This window comes from Lynx canadensis, chromosome E2 (assembly GCF_007474595.2).
Source record: "Lynx canadensis isolate LIC74 chromosome E2, mLynCan4.pri.v2, whole genome shotgun sequence".
NCBI classification, from domain to species: Eukaryota; Metazoa; Chordata; class Mammalia; order Carnivora; family Felidae; genus Lynx; species Lynx canadensis.
This window is the reverse complement of record NC_044317.1, coordinates 59,210,650-59,232,077: the sequence shown is the minus strand read 5'-3', so window position 1 is coordinate 59,232,077 and position 21,428 is coordinate 59,210,650. Positions and strand designations below refer to the sequence as shown.

Below are 21,428 nucleotides of genomic sequence, written 5' to 3'. Positions count from 1 at the left end.
AGCACAAGTGGGGGAGGGGCAGAGAGAGCCAGAGACAGAATCTGAAGCAGGCTGCAGGCTCTGAGCTGTCAGCACAGAGCCAGACGCGGGGCGCCAAAGTCGGACACCCAACCGACTGAGCCACCCAGGCGCCCCAGTGTGTGTGTGTGTGTGTGTGTGCTGTCAGCACAGAGCCAGACGCGGGGCGCCAAAGTCGGACACCCAACCGACTGAGCCACCCAGGCGCCCCAGTGTGTGTGTGTGTGTGTGTGTGTGTGTGTGTGTGTGTGCTGTCAGCACAGAGCCAGACGCGGGGCGCCAAAGTCGGACACCCAACCGACTGAGCCACCCAGGCGCCCCAGTGTGTGTGTGTGTGTGTGTGTGTGTGTGTGTGTGTGTGTGTGTGCTGTCAGCACAGAGCCAGACGCAGGGCGCCAAAGTCGGACACCCAACCGACTGAGCCACCCAGGCGCTCCAGTGTGTGTGTGTGTGTGTGTGTGTGTGTGTATGTGTGCTGTCAGCACAGAGCCAGACGCAGGGCGCCAAAGTCGGACACCCAACCGACTGAGCCACCCAGGCGCTCCAGTGTGTGTGTGTGTGTGTGTGTGTGTGTGCTGTCAGCACAGAGCCAGACGCGGGGCGCCAAAGTCGGACACCCAACCGACTGAGCCACCCAGGCGCTCCAGTGTGTGTGTGTGTGTGTGTGTGTGTGTGTGTGTGTGTAGCTGGCTGCAGGCTCTGAGCTGTCAGCACAGAGCCGTGTGTGTGTGTGTGTGTGTGTGTGTGTGTGTAGCTGGCTGCAGGCTCTGAGCTGTCAGCACAGAGCCAGACGCAGGGCGCCAAAGTCGGACACCCAACCGACTGAGCCACCCAGGCGCCCCAGTGTGTGTGTGTGTGTGTGTGTGTGTGTGTGTGTGTGTATTTAGTGAGTTTCTCCCGTATTAGAAGGTCAGCCACATGAGGGTGGGGATTCTCTTGCGCGGGTTCAAGTGTGTCCCCAGTGCCTGTAACACTGCCGGGCACACAGAGGACGCTCAATAAGAGCCTAATGAGACGAGGAGGAGAGAGAAGACATAAAAGGAACGGAAATAAGGACACCCGGCACCCGGGCTCCGGCCCACCCGCCCGGACCTGCTGACCTCTCCCCAGCGCTCCGGCCCGCACACCCAGTCGGCCAGCTCCGCTTCCGTCCCGCGAACCGCTCACCTTGCAAGCCCAACCAGGGAATCGGGCCCGCGGGCCCGTGCACTGCGCGTGCGCACCTCGACCCCGCCCGGCTTGGGCCCCTACGGGGACCGAGGACGGTGCGCCTGCGCACTCGGAGCCGGCGCGTCCAGGCCGGGGCGGGACTCGGTCGGCCTGACCGGGCTGGGCGGGTCCTGGCTCTGGGTCGGAAAGCCCGGAGTTTCGGGAGAGGGGCGCAGACGCCCAGGGGCGGGAGCAGGAGCCATCTGCCAGCCGTCCCAGGATGCCCAGCGCCGCGCGCGGCCTGGACTCCATTTCCCGGCGGCCCCCACGGCGGGCCCCGCTGCCCGCCCGCGCGCCGCGGCCCCTTTGTGAGCCCGGCGGTCCGGCCGCGAGCGAGGCCCCGCCCCGGCCCGCGGGCCGCTGGGCTCCCGGCGGCCGACGGCGCGCAGGGAGGTGCCGACCCTCGGGGAGGAGGCGGTGAGGATGTCTGGGATGGGCGCGCGCGCCAGCGGGCCTGCGGGGCTGGAGCGGGCGTGCGAGGGGGCCTGTGACCGTGGGAGACCATGTCACAACGTGCGTGCGCCTGTGTGTGCCTGTGCGAGCGTCTGTGACCATGACAGTGACGGTGAGTGTGCAGCTGTGTGTGTGGTCCTGTGAGACGGCGTGAGGTTGTGTGACCTTCTGTTGGTGTGACAGTGCGACCCACTGTGAGGGGACGGGTGCCAGGCGAGCCGCCAGCAGGAGGACTGTGTGGCTCCTGCGGCGGCCGGGTGGGGGTGTTCGCGAAGATCGGGCGGTCAGGGCGAGCCTGAGTGGGACTGGGATGGAAGGGAACGCTTGAGAGAGGAGAGGGGAGCCCCAGCTTCAGGCCTGGACGGCAGATGAGGAGGCTGCTGGGCCTTAGCCCTCTCTGGCACAGAAGGAGGCTCTTTCCCTTCCTCTCCTGGGCTCTAGAGTAGGCGAGGAATAGAAGAGGAGACCTACTGTGTGCTATTTGTGACCATAAATCACTGACATTTACTGAGCACAAGCGATGTGCCAAGCACTAGACGGAATGCTTCCTGTGCATCATCTCATGATCCTTCCAGCAACTGATAGGGAGTAGGTACCATTTCACTGATGACGAAACTGATGTTTGGAGTGGTTAGACCTAAATCATGGAGGTTGCAGAGCTCGTGAGTGGTAGACTGAGTATCTGCCGCCAGGTGTTCTGATCCCCAAACCTGGTGGTTCTTACTGTTACCTTATGCTGCTTCTGAGATAATTGCTTTGCTCTCCAAGGCAGAGAGGTCTAGTAGAAAATAACTCATGATTAGGAGTTTCAGTGACTGCGAATGCACAGCCCTCTCACCCATCTCTTTTTTGAGGAAATTGCTCAGAAAAGTTCAGAGAATGGTTTCCAGGTAGAGTTTGTCATAAGCCAGGGCTACAAGCAGAGTGTTCTGACTCTTTGGTCCAGTGTCTTCCAGACAACATGACCCCTCTGATGCCTACTCTGTATAAAGAAGCTTTCCCTGGGGCACCTGTGTGGCCCAGTTGGCTAAGCGGCTGACTTCGGCTCAGGTCATGATCTCCTGGTTCCTGAGTTCAAGCCCCGTATTGGGCTGTCTGCTGTCAGCACAGAGCCTGGAGCCTGCTTTGGGTTCTGTGTCTCCCCCTCTCTCTGCCCCTTCCACACTCGTGCTTTGCTTTGTCTTCATGTCTTCGTGTCTCAAAAATAAACGTTAAAAAAATTTTTTTAAAGATGCTTTCCCTGAGGCATTGTTTGTAGCTTTATCTCATTTTGTAGTAAGGGTGGTAACATATTCCCTTTTACTATCATTATCTGATGGAAAGACTAAAAAGTCAGACCTAGATTCCAGTTGGGCTAACTTATTACTATGAAGCCTTGGATTATTTCACCAATGAACAGATTTCATGGGTGAAGAGAAAAATAATCCTTACTTGACAGTGCTATTTATGGTTTCTTTCTCCCTCTCCAGCTCTGTTTTTCCAGACACTGCCCTTCCATTGAGGAGCCTGAAGGAGGTGGACAGAAGAGCTGTCATAAATTCTTAAATTCTTAAAGCCATGTCCAAGGTAAGGAAGGATTTTTTCTCCCTGAGGTGCTTTGTTTTTCAGGTTGTATATGAATATCTTGCTTTTTTCTTCTGAAATTCCCCAGCTAACAAAGTCCCATTCATTCAGTGACCTGGTCCTCATGTTCTTCAGTCCATTAAAAGGAGGTCCCCAAAAGCCCAGTGAGCTTCCTTTGTTCCTAAGCTGGCATTTTCACCTTCGTTCAAGAAATAGCTCTGCTCCTCCTGTGGGTTAGGTGTTCTGTTAGGAGCTCTCAGGAGGCAAAAATGCACTCCTTGGAGGGATGTGAAAACCTTCATTATAGGGATTTGATTCATTGAGGTCAAGGTGTGTTCTGATGTGACTACAAGTGTAAAGCTTTCTCACAAACCCAGGTTTAAGAGGAAGGCAAGACAAGGGCTATTGGGGCAATCTTAGTTATAGTACATGACAATATCTCTTGCTCAGGGTCATTTTGAAGAGTGGAATGTGTTGGCTTTGGAGTGTTAAAGTGTGGGTCAGTGAAGGCAGGGATTTTCCCAGGCAATCAGTGGGCTCTGAAGAATGGGATTCCATGGGGGTAATAAGGTCCTGTTTTAGGGACATACTGAGTTAGTAGTGGGCTACAGCCAGGATATTTTAGGTCAAAGACTTCATTTATACCAAATGCTGGGAATACTGTGGCAAATAAAAATAGACACTGTCTTTGTTTTCATAGTTTAATGTTTGCTCATTTGTTTATCATGATAATGTAAGTGATGTTATTTTATTTTTTTTAATGTTTATTTTTTTTGACAGACAGAATGAGCTGGGGAGGGGCAGAGAGAGAGGTGACAGAGGATCCAGAGTGGGCTCTGTGGTGACAGCAGAGAGCCTGATGCAGGGCTTGAGCTCCCGAACTGTGAGATCATAACCTGAGCCGAAGTTGGACACTGAACCAACTAAGCCACCCAGGCACCCCCGTGATATTATTTTAAAGTTTTTTATTTTGAGAGGGCGAGAACACGAGAGGAGGAGGAGCAGAAAGGGAGGGAGAGAGGTAATGCCAAGCAGGCTCCACGCTGCTAGCGCAGAGCCTGATGCAGCGCTCAAACTCATGAACCATGAAATCATGACCTGAGCCAAGATGAAGTGTCAGACGCTTAACCGGCTGAGCCACCCAGGAGCCCCGTAAAGTGATATTATTTTAAATCAGTGTAGACAGAATGGATTATTCATTTAGAAAAAAGACTCCTTCCTCACCCTTTGAGGTTAGATACATTCTGTAGGTTAAACGTAAAGAGTGAAACAGACGAACTGTTGGATGAAAATATAGAACATGGCTGTAAACAAGAAGATAAGCCAGAAGAAATCAATTAGAGCAGCACTGGCCGGGAGAACTTTCGGTGATGACTGATAACAGAAATGTTCTACATCCGCATCGTCCAATACAGTAGCCACTAGCTACCGTAGGAACTGAATTTTTAATGTTAACTGATTTAAAATGAAATAGCCACATGTGACAAGTACCTAGTGTATTGAGTAGCACATATCTAAGCTCATAAACTAATAAAGCCAGGATGAAAATTACGGGTGATCTTGTACAAGTCACTTATTTTACAGATGAGGGAAAACAATCTATGTCACTAGTTAGTGATTGTATCAGATGTAGGAAGTTGTAGTATATGTTGATTGTCAGTATAAATAGATGATGGTGAGTGATGGTTTGAAGACGGTGGTAGAAAATCATAAAGGACACTGTCAACAGTGATAGAACACATCATTTCATTCCTTTGGAATCTTCATTGGCTTCTCATTTTACTTGGAATGAAATCCAATGTCCTCTCCACAGTCTCTAAGGCCCTGCATGGTCCAGCTCCTGGCTACCCCATACCTCATTTCCTACAAGTCTTTTTCTCTGTTCCAGTCACACTGGCCAACTAGCTGTTCCGTAGACTCACCCAGTTCTTTCCTGTCTCTGAACCTTTGCATTTGCTCCTCCCTCTTCTGTAACTCTCTTCCCTTAGGTGTTGGCATGGCTTGCTCTCTCACTTTTAGATTGTTGTTCAAACATTACTGCTTCCTTGAGGTTTACCTTGACCATCCTATCTAAAACACCTTGTCACTCTAAATCACCTTCCCTTGTTTTTGTCATAGTATGACTTTATGTTTAATGTCTTTCTCCTATGTTAGAATATTAACTCCACAAGAGGAGAGACTGTATTTTGTTCACCATTGTATTTCCAATACTTAGAACATTATAGGGAGTAGGCATTCAGTAAATATTTGTCAAATTAATATATAAGTGGACAAGATTGTGAATTTCTCATCTGTGAGTGAGCCCAGAGAGGTAAGAGCCAGCTACCTCTTTTCTCCTGCCACTGAATTGGTAATGGAAAAAGCAAAAAGTAGAGGGTATGATGTGTAGAATAGACAGAGCCCATTGGCCCCAGTGCTATTTCTGGGACCCCATGAATCAGTCTTTGGTGGGAGGATCCAGAAAACCGCATTTTTATTAAGTCCACAGATGATTTTTTTAATGTGTTTTAGTGTTTGTTTATTTTTGACAGATAGGGTGGGGGGAGGGCAGAGAGAGAGGGAGACACAGAATCTGAAGCAGGCTCCAGGCTCTGAGCTGTCAGCACAGAGCCCGACACAGGGCTCAAACACATGAACTGTGAGATCATGACCTGAGCCAAAGTCAGATGCTTAACTGACTGAGCCACCCAGGCGCCCCATGGCCAAGGATGATTTTAATGCACATTTTTTGAAAGCCTCTCCTAATGATTATATTAAAGTGTGCCTCTTGTAAACAGCATATTGTTGGTTGCAGCTTCATGCCTTCCACAGTCCCTGTGGCTGTCACCATTCTCTGGCAGTCTGTGGCAGCCCTGTGGCTGCTGTAAGTGGCCCTGTGTGCTTCCCATGATTCCTTATGCCTCCCACAATCCCACATCTCCCTCAAAACTTTGATCTTTTTAAAGGGATCCAGTCTGAGAATATTTGTCTTTTAATTAGTGTTCACTACATTTTCGTTTAATGTAATTACTGATGTATTTGTGTTTAAGGCTAATACAGATGTATTTGTGTGTATAGCCTTGTAGTTTGTTTCCTACTTACTCCCATCTGTTCTTTGTTCCTTTATTTCTCCTTGTTTACCTTCTTCTGGATAAATCAAGTACTTTTTCTTTATTATCTTGTTAATTATACATTATTTTTATTATCCTTTTAGTGGTCACTCCAGGATATTTACCCATATCATTATGTAATTATCTCCTTTCTTCTTTCTGCAATCTTCCTTCTATAGTTACTACTCTTACTACTTTCTGAACAAGATAAGGCCCCATAGTGATTTAACTCCCATTTATTGTTATTATTAGGTATTATATTTATAGTTATTCCTCTGGGACTCTTGATTTCTTCTTGATTTTCCTTTCCATCTCTTTCCATTTTCCTCCACCTGAAGAACCATTAGTATTTCTTTGAGTGCAGGTCAACACTTTACTCCCAGCCTGAATTATTTTTTCAGTAGCTCCAATTCTTGCTAGGTCACAATAACATAATTTAAATTTTTTTCTGAGGGTTAAGTACGTTTGGGGAATCATAGTCTCCGTGGAGAGAATATCTTCTAGGATTCATTTTAAGGAAATAATTAGAGACCTCTATTGAATCTTTAATTTAACATACAGTAGTATTATATGAGAACTCTACTATAATGTTAAATTAGTGAGAATCCCAATTCTGACATCATAGTGAAAAATTAAGATTCATATAAATGAAAATAAACGGGTTAGTAAATAAGGTACAACATATTTATACCACATTGTGTTATCAATCCAACAAAAGTGATTTTATAAGTAAATGAATGCAGATAGATAATCAGACATGTCTGTATAAGGAAACATTTGAAGAAATATATACTAACTGTAAATTTTCATTGTTTCTAGGAGGTAGGGTGACATGGTGGGTAGATGTGGGGATGAGGACTTCCAATTCTTTTAACTTTTATAAAAAGGAAAAAAATTCACTGAGGGTAGAAATACTGGACATTATTTGGTAAGTTTCTTTGATGATTACAAATCATATGAAGTTCCTGTTTTATCAAATCAAAACAAATATTAAAATATTTGCAAGATATTCAGGTCTCATTGGCTGAGAGGAAAAGGACAGTCAGCCAGTTGAAACCTAGACTCCTTTAGGATGTGCAGCTAAAAAAATGTCTTTTAAGAACACTGCCTACCAAAAGCTGCCTCACCTCTGTTTACAGTAGAAATGTGTGTAGAACACTTTTTTTTGCACAAAATATTAGAGTTTGTATTGAAGTGTTTGAGGTTTGATAGAATTGATGCTTGACAGTATCCAGCCCTGTCTAGGGCAAATTTTTTCTTTTAAGACCCAACTCATGTTCCTTTCCTTCCTTTCTTGAAGCCTTTACTCACTTCCCATATTTCCCTGTAGTAAGAAGTGTTTTAGAAATGGAAGCATGTAAGAACAAGCTGATGTATGTAACTGATGTTTCTTGGAGGCATACTTCTGCTTCCTGTATAGCTTCCTTAACGTTGTTGTCCATTACTGGGGCACTAGCCCAGTATCGACTCATTTTTTCCATTAAAAATATTTGCATAAAAGCATTGATGTACTTAAATACATCTTCAGTAGGACCATTACACTGCAGAGTCACATTAATAGGAGTGATGTTCATATCTGATGACCACTAAGGCAAGGGCACACACCAGAACTTACCCTAGATGGGATACTGGAGGCCACTGGAGTGCTGGGTATTCCCCTTCAGTTGCTGGGCTGTGGGGAGATCTGGGATTGTCACCACAGGGCTCAGTGCAGTAGCTGTTTACCAACCAACGTGACAGTATTTCAGTATTTAACAGATCAATTCAGCTCCTCACATGTGTACCATTGAGTGTATCTATATATCATCCCAGTTAAAGAGTCGGTTTTGCTCTGTGACACGCCAGACCAGCTGAGCATATAGTAAACCATATGCAAGCCCTGGTAAGTCTGGAGTAGATTTACCTCGTTAGAAAGAATATCCATTTTGAATTTTTAGGAAGCAGACCAGGTCTTATTCCATGTGATAAAGATCCTTAATTCAACGTAGTATTATTAGTTGAGAACTACACTGTAACATTTGAAAAACTCTCGCTCATTAGACATGCACAACTGGGTATGTTCCTCTAGTGAGAGCTGTAGGGGTTTTTCACTGCACTTCACTATCACATCTGAAATACTATTTAACAGTGCTTAAAATTAGTATTATTTTGTTTCTGTAAAGAGAAGTCACCATCTTTGAAACTCACTGGGGTTATCAAGAGCTGTTAGATAATCTTTTATGACCCCAGTTGTTCTGTTATGGCATACATTTCTTTAAGTTATATTTTGCGAAATCACTACAGAACTTATTTAATGTATTTATTACCTACATGTTTAATTTTAAGAAATCAATATTATGAACATCAAATACATTTATATATGTTACTCTGTTGACATACCTGGAACATTGGCCATTCCATTGAAGAGTTTGGGAAATGTAGGTTTAGACCACATACAACTTAAGAGGGCTTAACTCATGTTCCTGTCTCTTCCTTGAAGTCTTCTTTCACTGTCCTAGTCTATCCTGATTTTCCATATTGAGAAATGCATTAGCATTTGGTATGAATAACATATTTTGCTCTTGTTTATAGTGTTCTGTTATTGCCCATTTTTGTGCTATTAATCTTTTCACCATCAGTAGAGACTATAGACTATGCCAGAAATTGTATGCTTTCCATGACAGAATATTAAAACCAAGCAAGAGAAATCATCTTAGCAAGTGTTTGACAAGTGTTGCACAGAACCCAAGATATGGCCTGAAAATTTCACTATATGCACTATTTCTCTCTAAAAGTACAATTTAACTTTTCAAACTATGCCAGTCTGACATTAGGAACACTAGTTGAGCATAAAAGAATATGTTTATGTCATTTCAGGATTTGGTGACATTTGGGGATGTGGCCGTAGATTTCTCCCAAGAGGAGTGGGAGTGGCTGAACCCTGCTCAGAGGAATTTGTACAGGAAGGTGATGTTGGAGAACTATAGGAGCCTGGTATCATTGGGTAAGGAAGTCTCGCCAGAATTCAGAATCTGCACACAGGGCTGCTTTCCAATGTTTAGGAAGCCTCTGATGTACTTCACTAAATTTCTCTTTCTTGTGCTTCCCAAAATGGGTTGAGTTTTGTAGAACTGGCAGCTTCATTGGATTATTTCTACCACTTCATTTTCCCCATTCTTCAGAATACTTCACATCTTCCTATACTCCCTTCTGTAATGCCCTCATCAACTTCCTGATGACCAAGCAATTCGATCTGCCTTACAGATCTGGCTAATTCCCCTTTTATTTCTTGTAAGCAGGAGTTTCAGTTTCTAAGCCAGATGTGATCTCATTATTGGAACAAGGAAAAGAGCCCTGGATGGTGAAGAAGGAGGGGACAAGAGGCACATACCCTGGTGAGTGAGAATTAGGAAGGTAGAGTCCATTGCAGGGAAAAGCTCAGCTATTCTGAAAGCTTCCAGCGTATAATTGATGTTTCCTGGGTAGCTTTTCTTAAAGGCTGAAGGCCTGGGAAGAAACAGTGAGGTGTCATTAGCGTGAGCTAACTTACTCTTCTTGTATATAGTCTCTCATACGTCACTGTATTCTCTAATAACCCCCTCCTGTTCTCTGAGTCCAAACTGGCACTGTCTGCTTGCCCTTCTTTTTTAGTTTTGGCACAAGTTGCTTCATCACATTTAAAAAAATCCAGAGACAACAATGACTATTTTTTTTCCCCCTTTTCAGTCACTCATTCCTTTATATTGAAGGATTCACTGAATTTTTACTTTGAGAAAATAATTCTGCTAACTTCTTGGGGTTATTCAGAGGTTTATTAACCATCAAGGAAAAAAGAAATAATTCCCAGTTACGTTTTCAAGTCTGGGCGACTGGATGGTGACACCATTTAATAGAAATAAGCCAGAAGAATATGTTGGTAGGGGAAAAGATGATAATTTGACTTGGGACAGAAGAGTTATTTTTATGAGATGGAGAGACTTTGGAGTGAAGAAATGCAACATGCCACTAGAGTGGGACAGAGGCTTAGAAGAGAAAGTCTGGCATAGAGATGCTAGTATGAATGAATGAGGTCACTAGTCTTATAGCTTGAGAGAGAAACCCTGGTCCTGAGGCCTTTGTGAGTAAGTGGATCTTTGACAACTTTCTCAGTGTTCTCTTTGTGATAAATGGTCTCTACAGTTTCTGTCTTGGGTGAAATTTTACAAATTTTTCTTTTTCTTTTTTTATTAAGCAGTCATTATTGCCCAACATAGGGCTGGAGCTCATGACCCCAAGATCAAGAGTCACATGCTCTTCCGACTGAGCCAGCCAGGCACCCCTAAGTTTTTATTTTTATTTTTTAAAGTTTATTTATTGGGGCGCCTAGGTGGCTCAGTCAGTTAAGTGTCCGACTTCAGCTCAGGTCATGATCTGTGGTTGCTGAGTTCGAGCCCCACGTCGGGCTCTCTGCTGACAGCTCAGAGCCTAGAGCCTGCTTTGGATTCTATGTGTCCCTCTCTCTCTGCCTCTTGCCCACTCACAGACTCTGTCTCTCTCTCAAAAATAAAAAATAAACATTAAATAAATAAATAAATAAAGTTTATTTATTTTGAGAGAGAGAGAGAGAGAGAGCGAGCGTGAGTGAGTGGGGAGGGGCAGAGAGAGAGGGAGAAGGAAAGAGAAAGAGAATACCAAGCAGGCTCTGTGCTTTCAGCATCGAGCCTGACGCAGGGCTCGAACTCCCAAACCATGAGATCGTGACCTAAGCCAAAATCAGGAGTTGGACACTTAACTGACTAAGCCACCCAGGTGCCCCAAATTTTTATTTTTCTAAACATCACCTTTTCATTCATGTTATCAAATTTATTCTCATGAATCTGAACAAAATAATCTTGTAACCCTTTTTATTTTTAGTATCTATAGTTTCCAATTTTAATTTATTTTGTATACCTATTTTTTTTTTTTTTTAATTTTTTTTCAACGTTTATTTATTTTTTTTGGGACAGAGAGAGACAGAGCATGAACGGGGGAGGGGCAGAGAGAGAGGGAGACACAGAATCGGAACCAGGCTCCAGGCTCCGAGCCATCAGCCCAGAGCCTGACGCGGGGCTCGAACTCACGGACCGCGAGATCGTGACCTGGCTGAAGTCGGACGCTTAACCGACTGCGCCACCCAGGCGCCCCTACCTATTCTTTTTTTAAAAAAATTATTAGGTAGCTAGTTATGAATCAATTTTATTTTTAAAGTCCAGTTTAAGGATTTATTAGAGTTACCACTCTTCTCCAATTCTTTATTTTTTGCTTTTCACTAATTCCAGTGTTCTAGTTTTCTGAGATTTATTTTGTTCTCCGTTTTGCTGAAATAAATGCTTAATCATTTCATTTTCTTTTATTCACTAAATGATTAAGGGCTATGAATTCTCCTTTGAATATAACTTTAGCTGTTTTCCAGAGATTCTGATTTTTAGTGTTTTTGTTATTGCTGTTTCCTAAATAACCTACTTTGAAAAAATTTCTTTTACACAAGAGTTGTTTAAAAGAAAGTTTCTAGTTTTATTGTATTTTGATCAAATTGTTTTATCATATTTGATCAAATAGGAATTAATACTAATTCTACTTTCTAACTTTAGGATTTTGTATGGCCAAACATATAATTGGTATTTGTAAATATTCCATAGGTTCCAAGGTTTAAGTCTTTATTTTCAGTGTAAAGAGCTTGTTACATAAGTTTTACTCTTTTTATTATGTTATTAAAGTCAGTCTTTACTTACCTATTTCCATCTTATTTTTTTCTTAATAACTTTATTAAAGAATTACATACAGTAAGTCACATCCATATACATTATACAATGTGAGGAGTTCTGACTGTTGTATAAACCCATGAGACGATCATTATTATCAAGACATACAGTGTTTCCATCACCCCAAAAGATGGCCTCTGCCTCTTTATGTACCATTTTTTCTCTACTCCTGGCTCCAAATGCTATTCTGATCTTGGTCGTTTTAGATTAGTTTCCATCTAAGCTAAATGGAACCATACAGTATATATTATGTCTGGCTTATTTTACTCATAATTTTGAAAATCATTCACAATTTTATGTAGATCTCCCACATTTTGTTTTTCCATTCACCTGTTCACAGACATTTAGGTTATTTCCAGTTTTTGGCTATTACAAAGTGTCTCTGAAGCTGTCATTTATAGGACTTTGTATGCATGTATGTTTTAATTTCTCTTGGGTAAATATCTAAAAGTGTAATGAGTCAGACAATAGGAGTATGTTTAATTTTAAAGAAACTGCTGGTTTTCCAGTGTCTGTACCATTTTCATTCCCAGAAGCAATGTCGAAGACTTGCAGTTGTTCCATATACCTTGGTATTGTCAGCTTTTAATTTTATTCATTCTAATGGTTGTGTTGTGGTATCTCATTATGCTTTTAAGATGCATTTCTCTGATGACATAATGTTGAATGTCTTTTCATGTGCTTACTGACCATATATCTGTTGTAAAGTGTTCAAATCTTTTGCCCATGTTTTATTATTATTTTTTTTATTCTTGCTGAATTGTAAGACTTCTTTATATAGTCTTAATACAAGTCTTTTGCCATTTATATGTATTGGGATATATGTATGCTAGTTGTGGCTTGTGTTATTGTTTTTCTACTGCTGCCTTTTGAACATCCAGTTTTCAATATTTGTAAAGTCCAATTTATTAATTTGTCGTTTGGTGGTTTTTGTGTCATACCTTAGAAATTCTTGCTACCCCTCAGTCACAAAAATTTTTTTCTGTGTTTTCTCCTATAGTTTTAGCTTTTACATTTACGTGAGCTAAATATTGTGTCTTATATGAGGTAAAGAACAAGGTTTTGGTCCTCTCCCCCAACTATTTGGATATACAGTTGCTTGAGTATCTTTTTTTGAAAAGACTTTAACCATTATACTGCCTTGCTGGTACCTTTGTACCAAAAGCAGTTGGTCATATCTACATGGGTCGAGTTCTGAACTCTATTCTATTCCATCTATCTATATATCCTTTCATCAGTACTAGTCTAATTACTATAGCTTTATAGTAACTTTTGATATGAGATAGTTCAACTTGTAAAATCACTTTATTTAAATGCATTTGCATTCCCAAATAAATTTTAGAATGAAGTTAAGAATTTCTACCCCAAAAGCCTGCTAGGATTTTGATTGGGATTATGTGGAATCTATACATCAATTTGGGAAGAACTGATATTCTAATTAATGTCATTTGAGTTTTTTAGTTCATGAGTATGGTGTTTTTAGCCATTTATTAGTCTTTTTAAAATTCTCTTATCAATGTTCTGTAGTATCCGGTGTAGTGGCTATATATGTGTATTTTTTTCTGAGTCTTACAGTAAGTTTTAGTGCTATTATAAATAGAATTCTTAAAAATTCCATTTTCCAGTTGTTTGTTGCTAGTATGCAAAAATGTAAACTGATCTTTATATTTTCTATCTTACGATCTTGCTAGATTTATTTAGTAGTTCTAGTAGTTGTTTGTAGGTTTCTGAGGATTTTCTGCATAGACCATCATGTTACCTGCAAATACAGTTTATTTCTTCCTTTCTGATCTTACAGCTTCTTTTTCTTGACTTGCTGCAATAGCAAGGACCTCCTATATAATGTTGAATAGAATTGCTAAGAGTAGACATACTTGGATTATTTCTGATCTTAAGGGAAAACCTATTCAGTCTTTCACCACTAAGTTCATGTTTCTTAGATGCCCTTTATCAGTTTAAGGAAATTTTATATTCCTGGTTTGCTAAGAATTTTTATAATAAATAGATGTTATATTTAGTCACATACTCTTTCTGTATCTATTGAAATGATCACATGATTTTTCCACCTTTAATCTATTAATGTGGTGAATTACATTGGTTTTCACATATTAAGCCAACCTTGCATTGCTGGGATCAGCTATGAGTGGTAATGATTATGCTTTCATATTTTCTTGGATTTGATCTTCAGTAATTTTATTAAAGGTTTTTACATTTATGTTCATTACTACATTGATTTTCTAAACCATAATAGGAATTTTGGTTTTATTACAAATATGGTGAGAAACCATTGGAAAATCTTGAGAATAGGTGATGGGGAAGGTGGCAAATTAAGGCTTGTGGCAGGTTAATAAAATCAAGCAATTTAATACAAAATTACTTTTACGTGAAGGCATTTTAGCTTTGGGAGCAATTAAAAATTTAGATTTGGTTGGGGCACTTGGGTGGCTCAGTCGGTTAAGTGTCCAACTTTGGCTCAGGTCATGATCTCACAGTTCGTGGGTTCGAGCCCTGCATTGGGCTCTGTGCTGACAGCTCAGAGCCTGGAGACTGCTTCAGATTCTGGCTCTCCCTCTCTCTCTGCCCCTCCCCAGCTTGCACTCTCTCTCTCTCTCAAAATAAATATACGTTAAAAAAAATTTTTTTTTTAAATTTACGTTTGGTTGAACTATATCACATAGAAAACTGTCAAGAAGACATTTTTTTTTAGGCTACAAAAGTTTAGCTATAGCTGCATGTAATAACCTAAGGCAACTAACAGTACCTTAGGGTCTGGGGATCTTATGGAGGTGTTTTAAGCCACATTAACATTATGAAATTGGCTTTTTAAAGATAATGCTTGAATGCAAGATAGCCTAAGGCAAGAAAGAAAGGGTGTTTGGAGACTAATATTAATATAACTATAAAATTTTTGTTTCAGAAGTTATTTTCTAATGAACAAATACAAAAGACATTTGTTTTCTTGGTATCTTTTAGATTGGGAGTATGCATTTAAAAACAATGCATTTTCATCAAAGCAAGTTATTTATGAAGAATCATCCAAAGTACTGACAATGGGAAGAAGCCATCTTAGTTATAGCCTTGACTGCCCTAGTTTGAGAGAAGACTGTAGATGTGAGGACTGGTTTAAGAACCAGTTAGGCAGTCAGGAGGTACATTCTAGACAACTGATCACCACTCATGAAGAAATCCTCACTGAAGATAAAAGTAATGAATATACTAAATCTTGGCAAACTTTCCATCAGGATGCAATATTTGATATAAAACAGAATTTTCCCACCAAAGAGAGAGTACATAAGCATGAGCCACAAAAGAGAAACTACAGAAAAAAATCTGTTGAAATGAAACATAAGAAAGTCTGTGTACAAAAGAAACTTTTGAAATGTAATGAATGTGAGAAAGTTTTCAACCAGAGCTCATCTCTTACTCTTCATCAGAGAATTCATACTGGAGAGAAACCCTATGCATGTGTTGAATGTGGGAAAACCTTCAGCCAGAGTGCAAACCTAGCTCAACATAAGAGAATACATACTGGGGAGAAACCTTATGAATGTAAAGAATGTAGGAAAGCCTTCAGCCAGAATGCACACCTTGCTCAACATCAGAGAGTTCATACTGGAGAGAGACCTTATCAGTGTAAAGAATGTAAAAAAGCCTTCAGCCAGATTGCACACCTGGCTCAACATCAGAGAGTTCATACTGGAGAGAGACCTTTTGAATGTATTGAATGTGGAAAGGCCTTTAGTAATGGTTCATTTCTTGCTCAGCATCAGAGAATTCATACAGGAGAGAAACCTTATGTATGTAATGTGTGTGGGAAAGCCTTTAGCCATCGTGGATACCTAATAGTACATCAGAGAATTCATACCGGAGAGAGACCTTATGAATGTAAGGAATGTAGGAAAGCTTTCAGCCAATATGCACACCTTGCTCAACATCAGAGAGTTCATACTGGAGAAAAACCTTATGAATGTAAAGTATGCAGGAAAGCGTTCAGCCAGATTGCATACCTTGATCAACATCAGAGAGTTCATACTGGAGAGAAACCTTATGAGTGTATCGAATGTGGGAAGGCCTTTAGCAATAGTTCATCACTTGCACAACATCAGAGAAGTCATACTGGAGAAAAACCTTATATGTGTAAGGAATGTAGGAAAACATTTAGCCAGAATGCAGGCCTTGCTCAACATAAGCGAATTCATACTGGAGAGAAACCTTATGAATGTAACATTTGTGGGAAAGCCTTCAGCTACAGTGGATCTCTTACTCTACATCAAAGAATTCATACAGGAGAGAGACCCTATGAATGTAAAGATTGCAGAAAATCTTTCAGGCAGCGTGCCCACCTTGCCCAGCATGAGAGAATTCATACCATGGAGTCATTCTTGACTCCTTCCTCTCCCTCACCCTCTATGTCCAGTCAGTTGCCAAGACCTGTAGGTTTTATCTCCTAAAAATGCCTTGAACCAGACTCCTTTAATCCATTTCCCTTCCATTATCTTTGTCCAATACACAGTAATCTATTTCATATGGACTATGGAAATAACTTTCTGATTGGTCTCCCTGTATTTACCATTTCCTTTGTCAGTTGCCTACACTGTAGTCAAACTTGTACTTTAAAAGTTTGACGATATCACTTCTCCTTCATTGGTACCCTTCATTGGTATCCCCTAGTTCTTAGGTTAAAGCACACATTCCTCAAAATAGCGTAAAAGACCCCCTGCCCCAGATACCTTGTTCCATTTATACCTTACAAAGTACTGTTTTGTGTCAAAATCCATCTAATTCTTTGGACAATTAAGAACTCCTATTCCAGCATCAAACAGATCTGGGTTCTAATCCTTGCTCTTCCATTTTCTAGCCCTCTAGTTTTAGAGAAACATTTTGTCCTTTGTAAGGTTCAGTCTTATTTATATTATGGGAATAATAATGGTACTACCTCAAAAGTTGATGGGAGAATTAAATGAGAGAATGCATGTAAATTGCTCAGAGTGCCTAGCATAAAGTAATCACTGAATAAACATTACTGTAAAATGAAGAGATATTGTGGTATACAAAGAAGACCTGATCATCTTAGCAGGGATCATCTGAGAAAAGCAGTAGCAGCTCAACACTTAAGCGATTATAAATATTTTTGATTAAGAATAGCAGTCATTGTTCTAAAGTGGTTGATAAGGGCATCTAATACAGTAGCATTGGTGTTAAAGTCCATGATGATACAGAGTAAGATCTGACTTTGTTGGTAAAAACTTTATTAGATATTCAGCAGTTCTAATAAGCCAGATTTTAAAAATCACTAGTAACAAGTAGGCTTTACTAAGATATATTCAACATTTACACTTAGACAAAGGCAAAATAGGTATTTTTTAAAAGACAAAAAGATCAATAACCAAAGAAGAATAGAAAATAAAATGGAAGTTTGATCCCTCTCCTAATTCCAGGTGGTTGAATTGTATTAAATCTATGTCATTTAAAACTGAAAAGGTTAAGCTAGCTCTCCAAGCTGTAATTCTGAAACTAGAGGGGAAAAGAAAATTACAGATCAGTACTCCTAAACTGGCTGCCCACAGACATTTGATTTGGTAGTCACCGAGTTTAACATGAATACAAAATAATAATAATAATAATAATAATACCTTTATGTGGGCATGTTTTCCAGTTCTCCACAGTTCAAACCACTCCTTCTTTACATCTGATTTATTTTACACTTTATATGACTTCCTGACTCCTGGAGGCTTTGAGTATGCAATCAATTCAGAACCAACTCACACAGCATTACAGGTACGCAGAAAATGGATGAAAAGGAAGACTTGAATAGACACTTTATCCTTCTGCAGGGGGAAGACTATTCTAGAGATGTTAGAGGCCCAAAATTTACAGACTCTTTGTAACTAATAGAATCCTAATTTTTTTTTAAGGCTTCAAACACTGTGTGCATGTCAACGCACACACATATACATTCATACAGGGAAACACATAAATACATAAATAAAGGTACTATGTCAGTGGCTTAACAGTATTAATAACATTAATTCTGCTCTGCAAAACCAACTCCCTCATCCTTTTATCTGAATGTAAAAGTTATTAAAGGACTCTGTAATTTATAATCACAGTGAAAACAATCTTCCTAAACAAGACATGAGATCCAGAAGCCACACACACACAGATTCCAGGTTTTACTGCATAGGAATTTTATTAAGCCTTTATATAGTCAAAGACAGTATAAACACAAAGTTTTTTATTATCAGTATTGTAGATATTACAACATATATGAAATTCATATCCTTAACATAAAAGTGCTCCTACAGATCACTTAGGAAATGACACTACTCCCATGAGCAAAGGATATAAAGAAGCAACAGGTGACTGGTAAGTGACAGAATCTCACTAGAATAAGAACAAGTTAAACGAACTATCCATTTGTCAATATCAAACTGATAAAAAAAAATCTGCATTGCAAAAGCACAGAAAAGGAGATACTTCTATGCAGTGATATGAGGAAGTATGAATTTGTACAAAATTTCTGAAAGGTAACTTGTCAATATCAGAATTTTCACTGGGACAATCAGAATTTTCTTTACAAATTTACTTTATTTCCTTATCCCATTAAACAGATAAAACAATGTAAAAGGTACCAAACAAAAAAGATCAGAAAAGAGGATCATCAGTGGATGAGACAGTTGAACAAATAATAGACAAAAGGGAAGAAAGTGTTCATTCATGAAATGTAGCAGAGGCTGCTGCTATCTGAAATGTTTGAATGATAGGGATGTCAGTAACAGAAGCCACTTTACAGAGACTGGGGGTAATAAGAAACAGTGACAAGACTGTTCAGTGCCTTTCTATGTGGCAGTCAACAGCTTCCTCACTTCACCCTCTCTTCTGTAAGTAAATTGAATAGGATCCTTCACACCATCCACAAAAATGAGTTCCAGTTAAATAAATTCTTAAATGTAAAATTAGCAAGTATTATAAGAAAATATAGTAGGATTTATTTACAAACTGGGATTGAACATATCTTTCTCAAAAATGCTTTTAAACAATTTAAAAACAACAGAAGGGAAGAAATTATAATAACATATAAAGGGAAAGATGTAAGAACACCTATAAGTAAAGGACAACTAAACAAGTATAAAAATGGACAAAGTATAAGAATAGGTAAATCATAGAAGAAATCGGGATGGCTCATAAAGGAGTCCGTGCTTAACCTCAGTAGTATTGAGACACAGATTTAAATAATGTAATATCAAAAAGTGGCAGCTGTATGGAGAAATGAGTACTCCTCATTGCCATTTTGGAGGCAGTGAAGTTTTTAACATGTTCACTCAAGTCCCTTTGGAAGGCAGTATGATTAGTACATGAAACACTGGAAACAATCTAGATTTCCATGGGACTTGACTAGAAATACTAGCAGCAGTTTCAAAGAAGGGACCAATGATATAGACATGGATGGATTTGTCTAAAGGACACTGAAGCAGCAAATTTTGCAGATTTGCACAGTATTATATATTTTAAAACCATTTCTAACACATTTAAATAAGTATGCAAATATTTAGAAAGAGTCTGGAGAGACACACCCAACTAATAAGTGTTCCTTCTAGGGAGGAGACTGGGATTGGATATTCTGGTCAAGAGGAGATTTTGTGTTCTCTGTAGTATTTGAAGTTTTAAACAACAATAAGAAATTTAACCTATGAAAAAGTGAACTTAGCATGAGAGAAAGTTGGCAGGTAAATTAGAACCTTTTTGGAATTTAGAGAATATTAGCTCATCGACTTGCCAGTCCTTCCCAAGCAGAGATCCCAGTAACCTTTCCCATCCAGGGAAACTGATATACAGCTACCTGGAATAATCAAGCCATAATCAGATTTTTTAAAAAGTAATCTCTATACCCAACATGGGACTCAACTCACAACCCTGAGATCAAGAGTTTTATGTTCTACCAACTGAGCCAGCCAGATGCCCCAAGCCATATCATTCCTAAATGTTGAACAGACAGTTAAGGATCATAACATATGAAAACTATCAGAATAAGAAGCAAGAGACCGAAATAAACCTACAGTGGGGAAAGTTATGTAATAACAGAAGAAAACAAAATTTATATTAAATTTGAACCTAAGTATTCCCATATTTATGGGAATCTATATAAAAAAATTAGATAATACTGTACACCTGAAGTGGATGCAACAATGTTAACTATACTGGAGTTAAAAATTTTTTAAATCGTTTTAAAGAAAAAAATAGTACAGAAAGAAATCGTCTGTTTTGTAGAAAAAAACAAATCAGAACTCCTAAGAATGAAAAAAATGTTATTGCTGTAATAAACCTAACAGAAGTTTTTAAAGAAAATTCAGGAAACTTTCCAAGCTCATAAATTATAAACAAAAAGGGACATTCAATTAATAGGAGTTCCAAAGAAGTTTACAGAGAAAGGATATCAAATGATTGAGAACCTTTATAAACTGAAGAAAGTTATGAATGTTCAGCTTGGAATAGTTCACCAAGTGTTGGGCTGAACTGGCAAAAACAATTACAATGGGAAAAAAATACATCCAGAAATATGCTTGTGAAATTTCAGAATACTGAAGATGAAATCATCCTTTTCAAAAAGCTTTAAAAAAATGTGAATGTCTCTAAAAAGAACATTCAAGATACCATTAGCCTCCTCCCTGTCAGCAATATTAGATAATACAAAATGTGCTGCACCTTCCAAGTTACAAAGTAAAATTACTTTGAACCTAGAAGTCTATTCCCAAACAACAATAAAGCGTGAGACCAAACACTGATATTCTGTATGTGTAGTTTGCTTAGTTTACTCTCATTTATCCTTTATTAGGGTACTAAAGGATTAGCTTTAGCAAAATTTGGATGAAACAGGAAGGCGGCAGCAGGAAAAACTTCAATAAACACATGTGATTGGGAAAGCGGTGCTGAGGAGGACTAGGATGATGGTTCTACAACAATCAGACCAAATCACTCTAGGCTACAAATCCAGGAACTCAATGAAGAAAATCTTCAGGAAGATTGAAATAGGTTACATTAAGTAGGTACGAAGTTGGAGGATTATAACAATACAGTGAAGAATAAAAGTTTGTTCTTAGGAAGACAGGCATTACTGGCTTTGAAAAACCATACCAGTTATCAGGTCTGAATATAAAGTCCCCATGAAATGCGGTATGATTTTGGAAAACAGAAAGGAAAAAATAAAATCCATTTGACTGATACCAGGAAGAGACTCCTCTAAGTGCATACTGGGATAACATCGGACCTACAGAGGAGGAAATGTAATCTTCACACACTGCTTAGCTCCAACTCTTCAGAGAATATTTACACCATGATA

The 21,428-nt window shown here is 39.9% G+C and overlaps 1 protein-coding gene across 1 annotated transcript; it reads left to right on the top strand.

The window, feature by feature from the left end:
- The first annotated feature begins 1,589 nt into the window (after nt 1–1,589).
- ZNF583 (zinc finger protein 583) lies at nt 1,590–17,130 on the top strand. Its single transcript, XM_030297802.2, is given in 6 exon segments — nt 1,590–1,644; nt 3,150–3,246; nt 9,189–9,315; nt 9,608–9,706; nt 15,065–16,287; nt 16,289–17,130. Coding segments are annotated over 5 exon segments (1,647 nt in total). The 5' UTR covers nt 1,590–1,644; nt 3,150–3,237; the 3' UTR covers nt 16,478–17,130.
- The last annotated feature ends 4,298 nt before the right edge of the window (nt 17,131–21,428 follow it).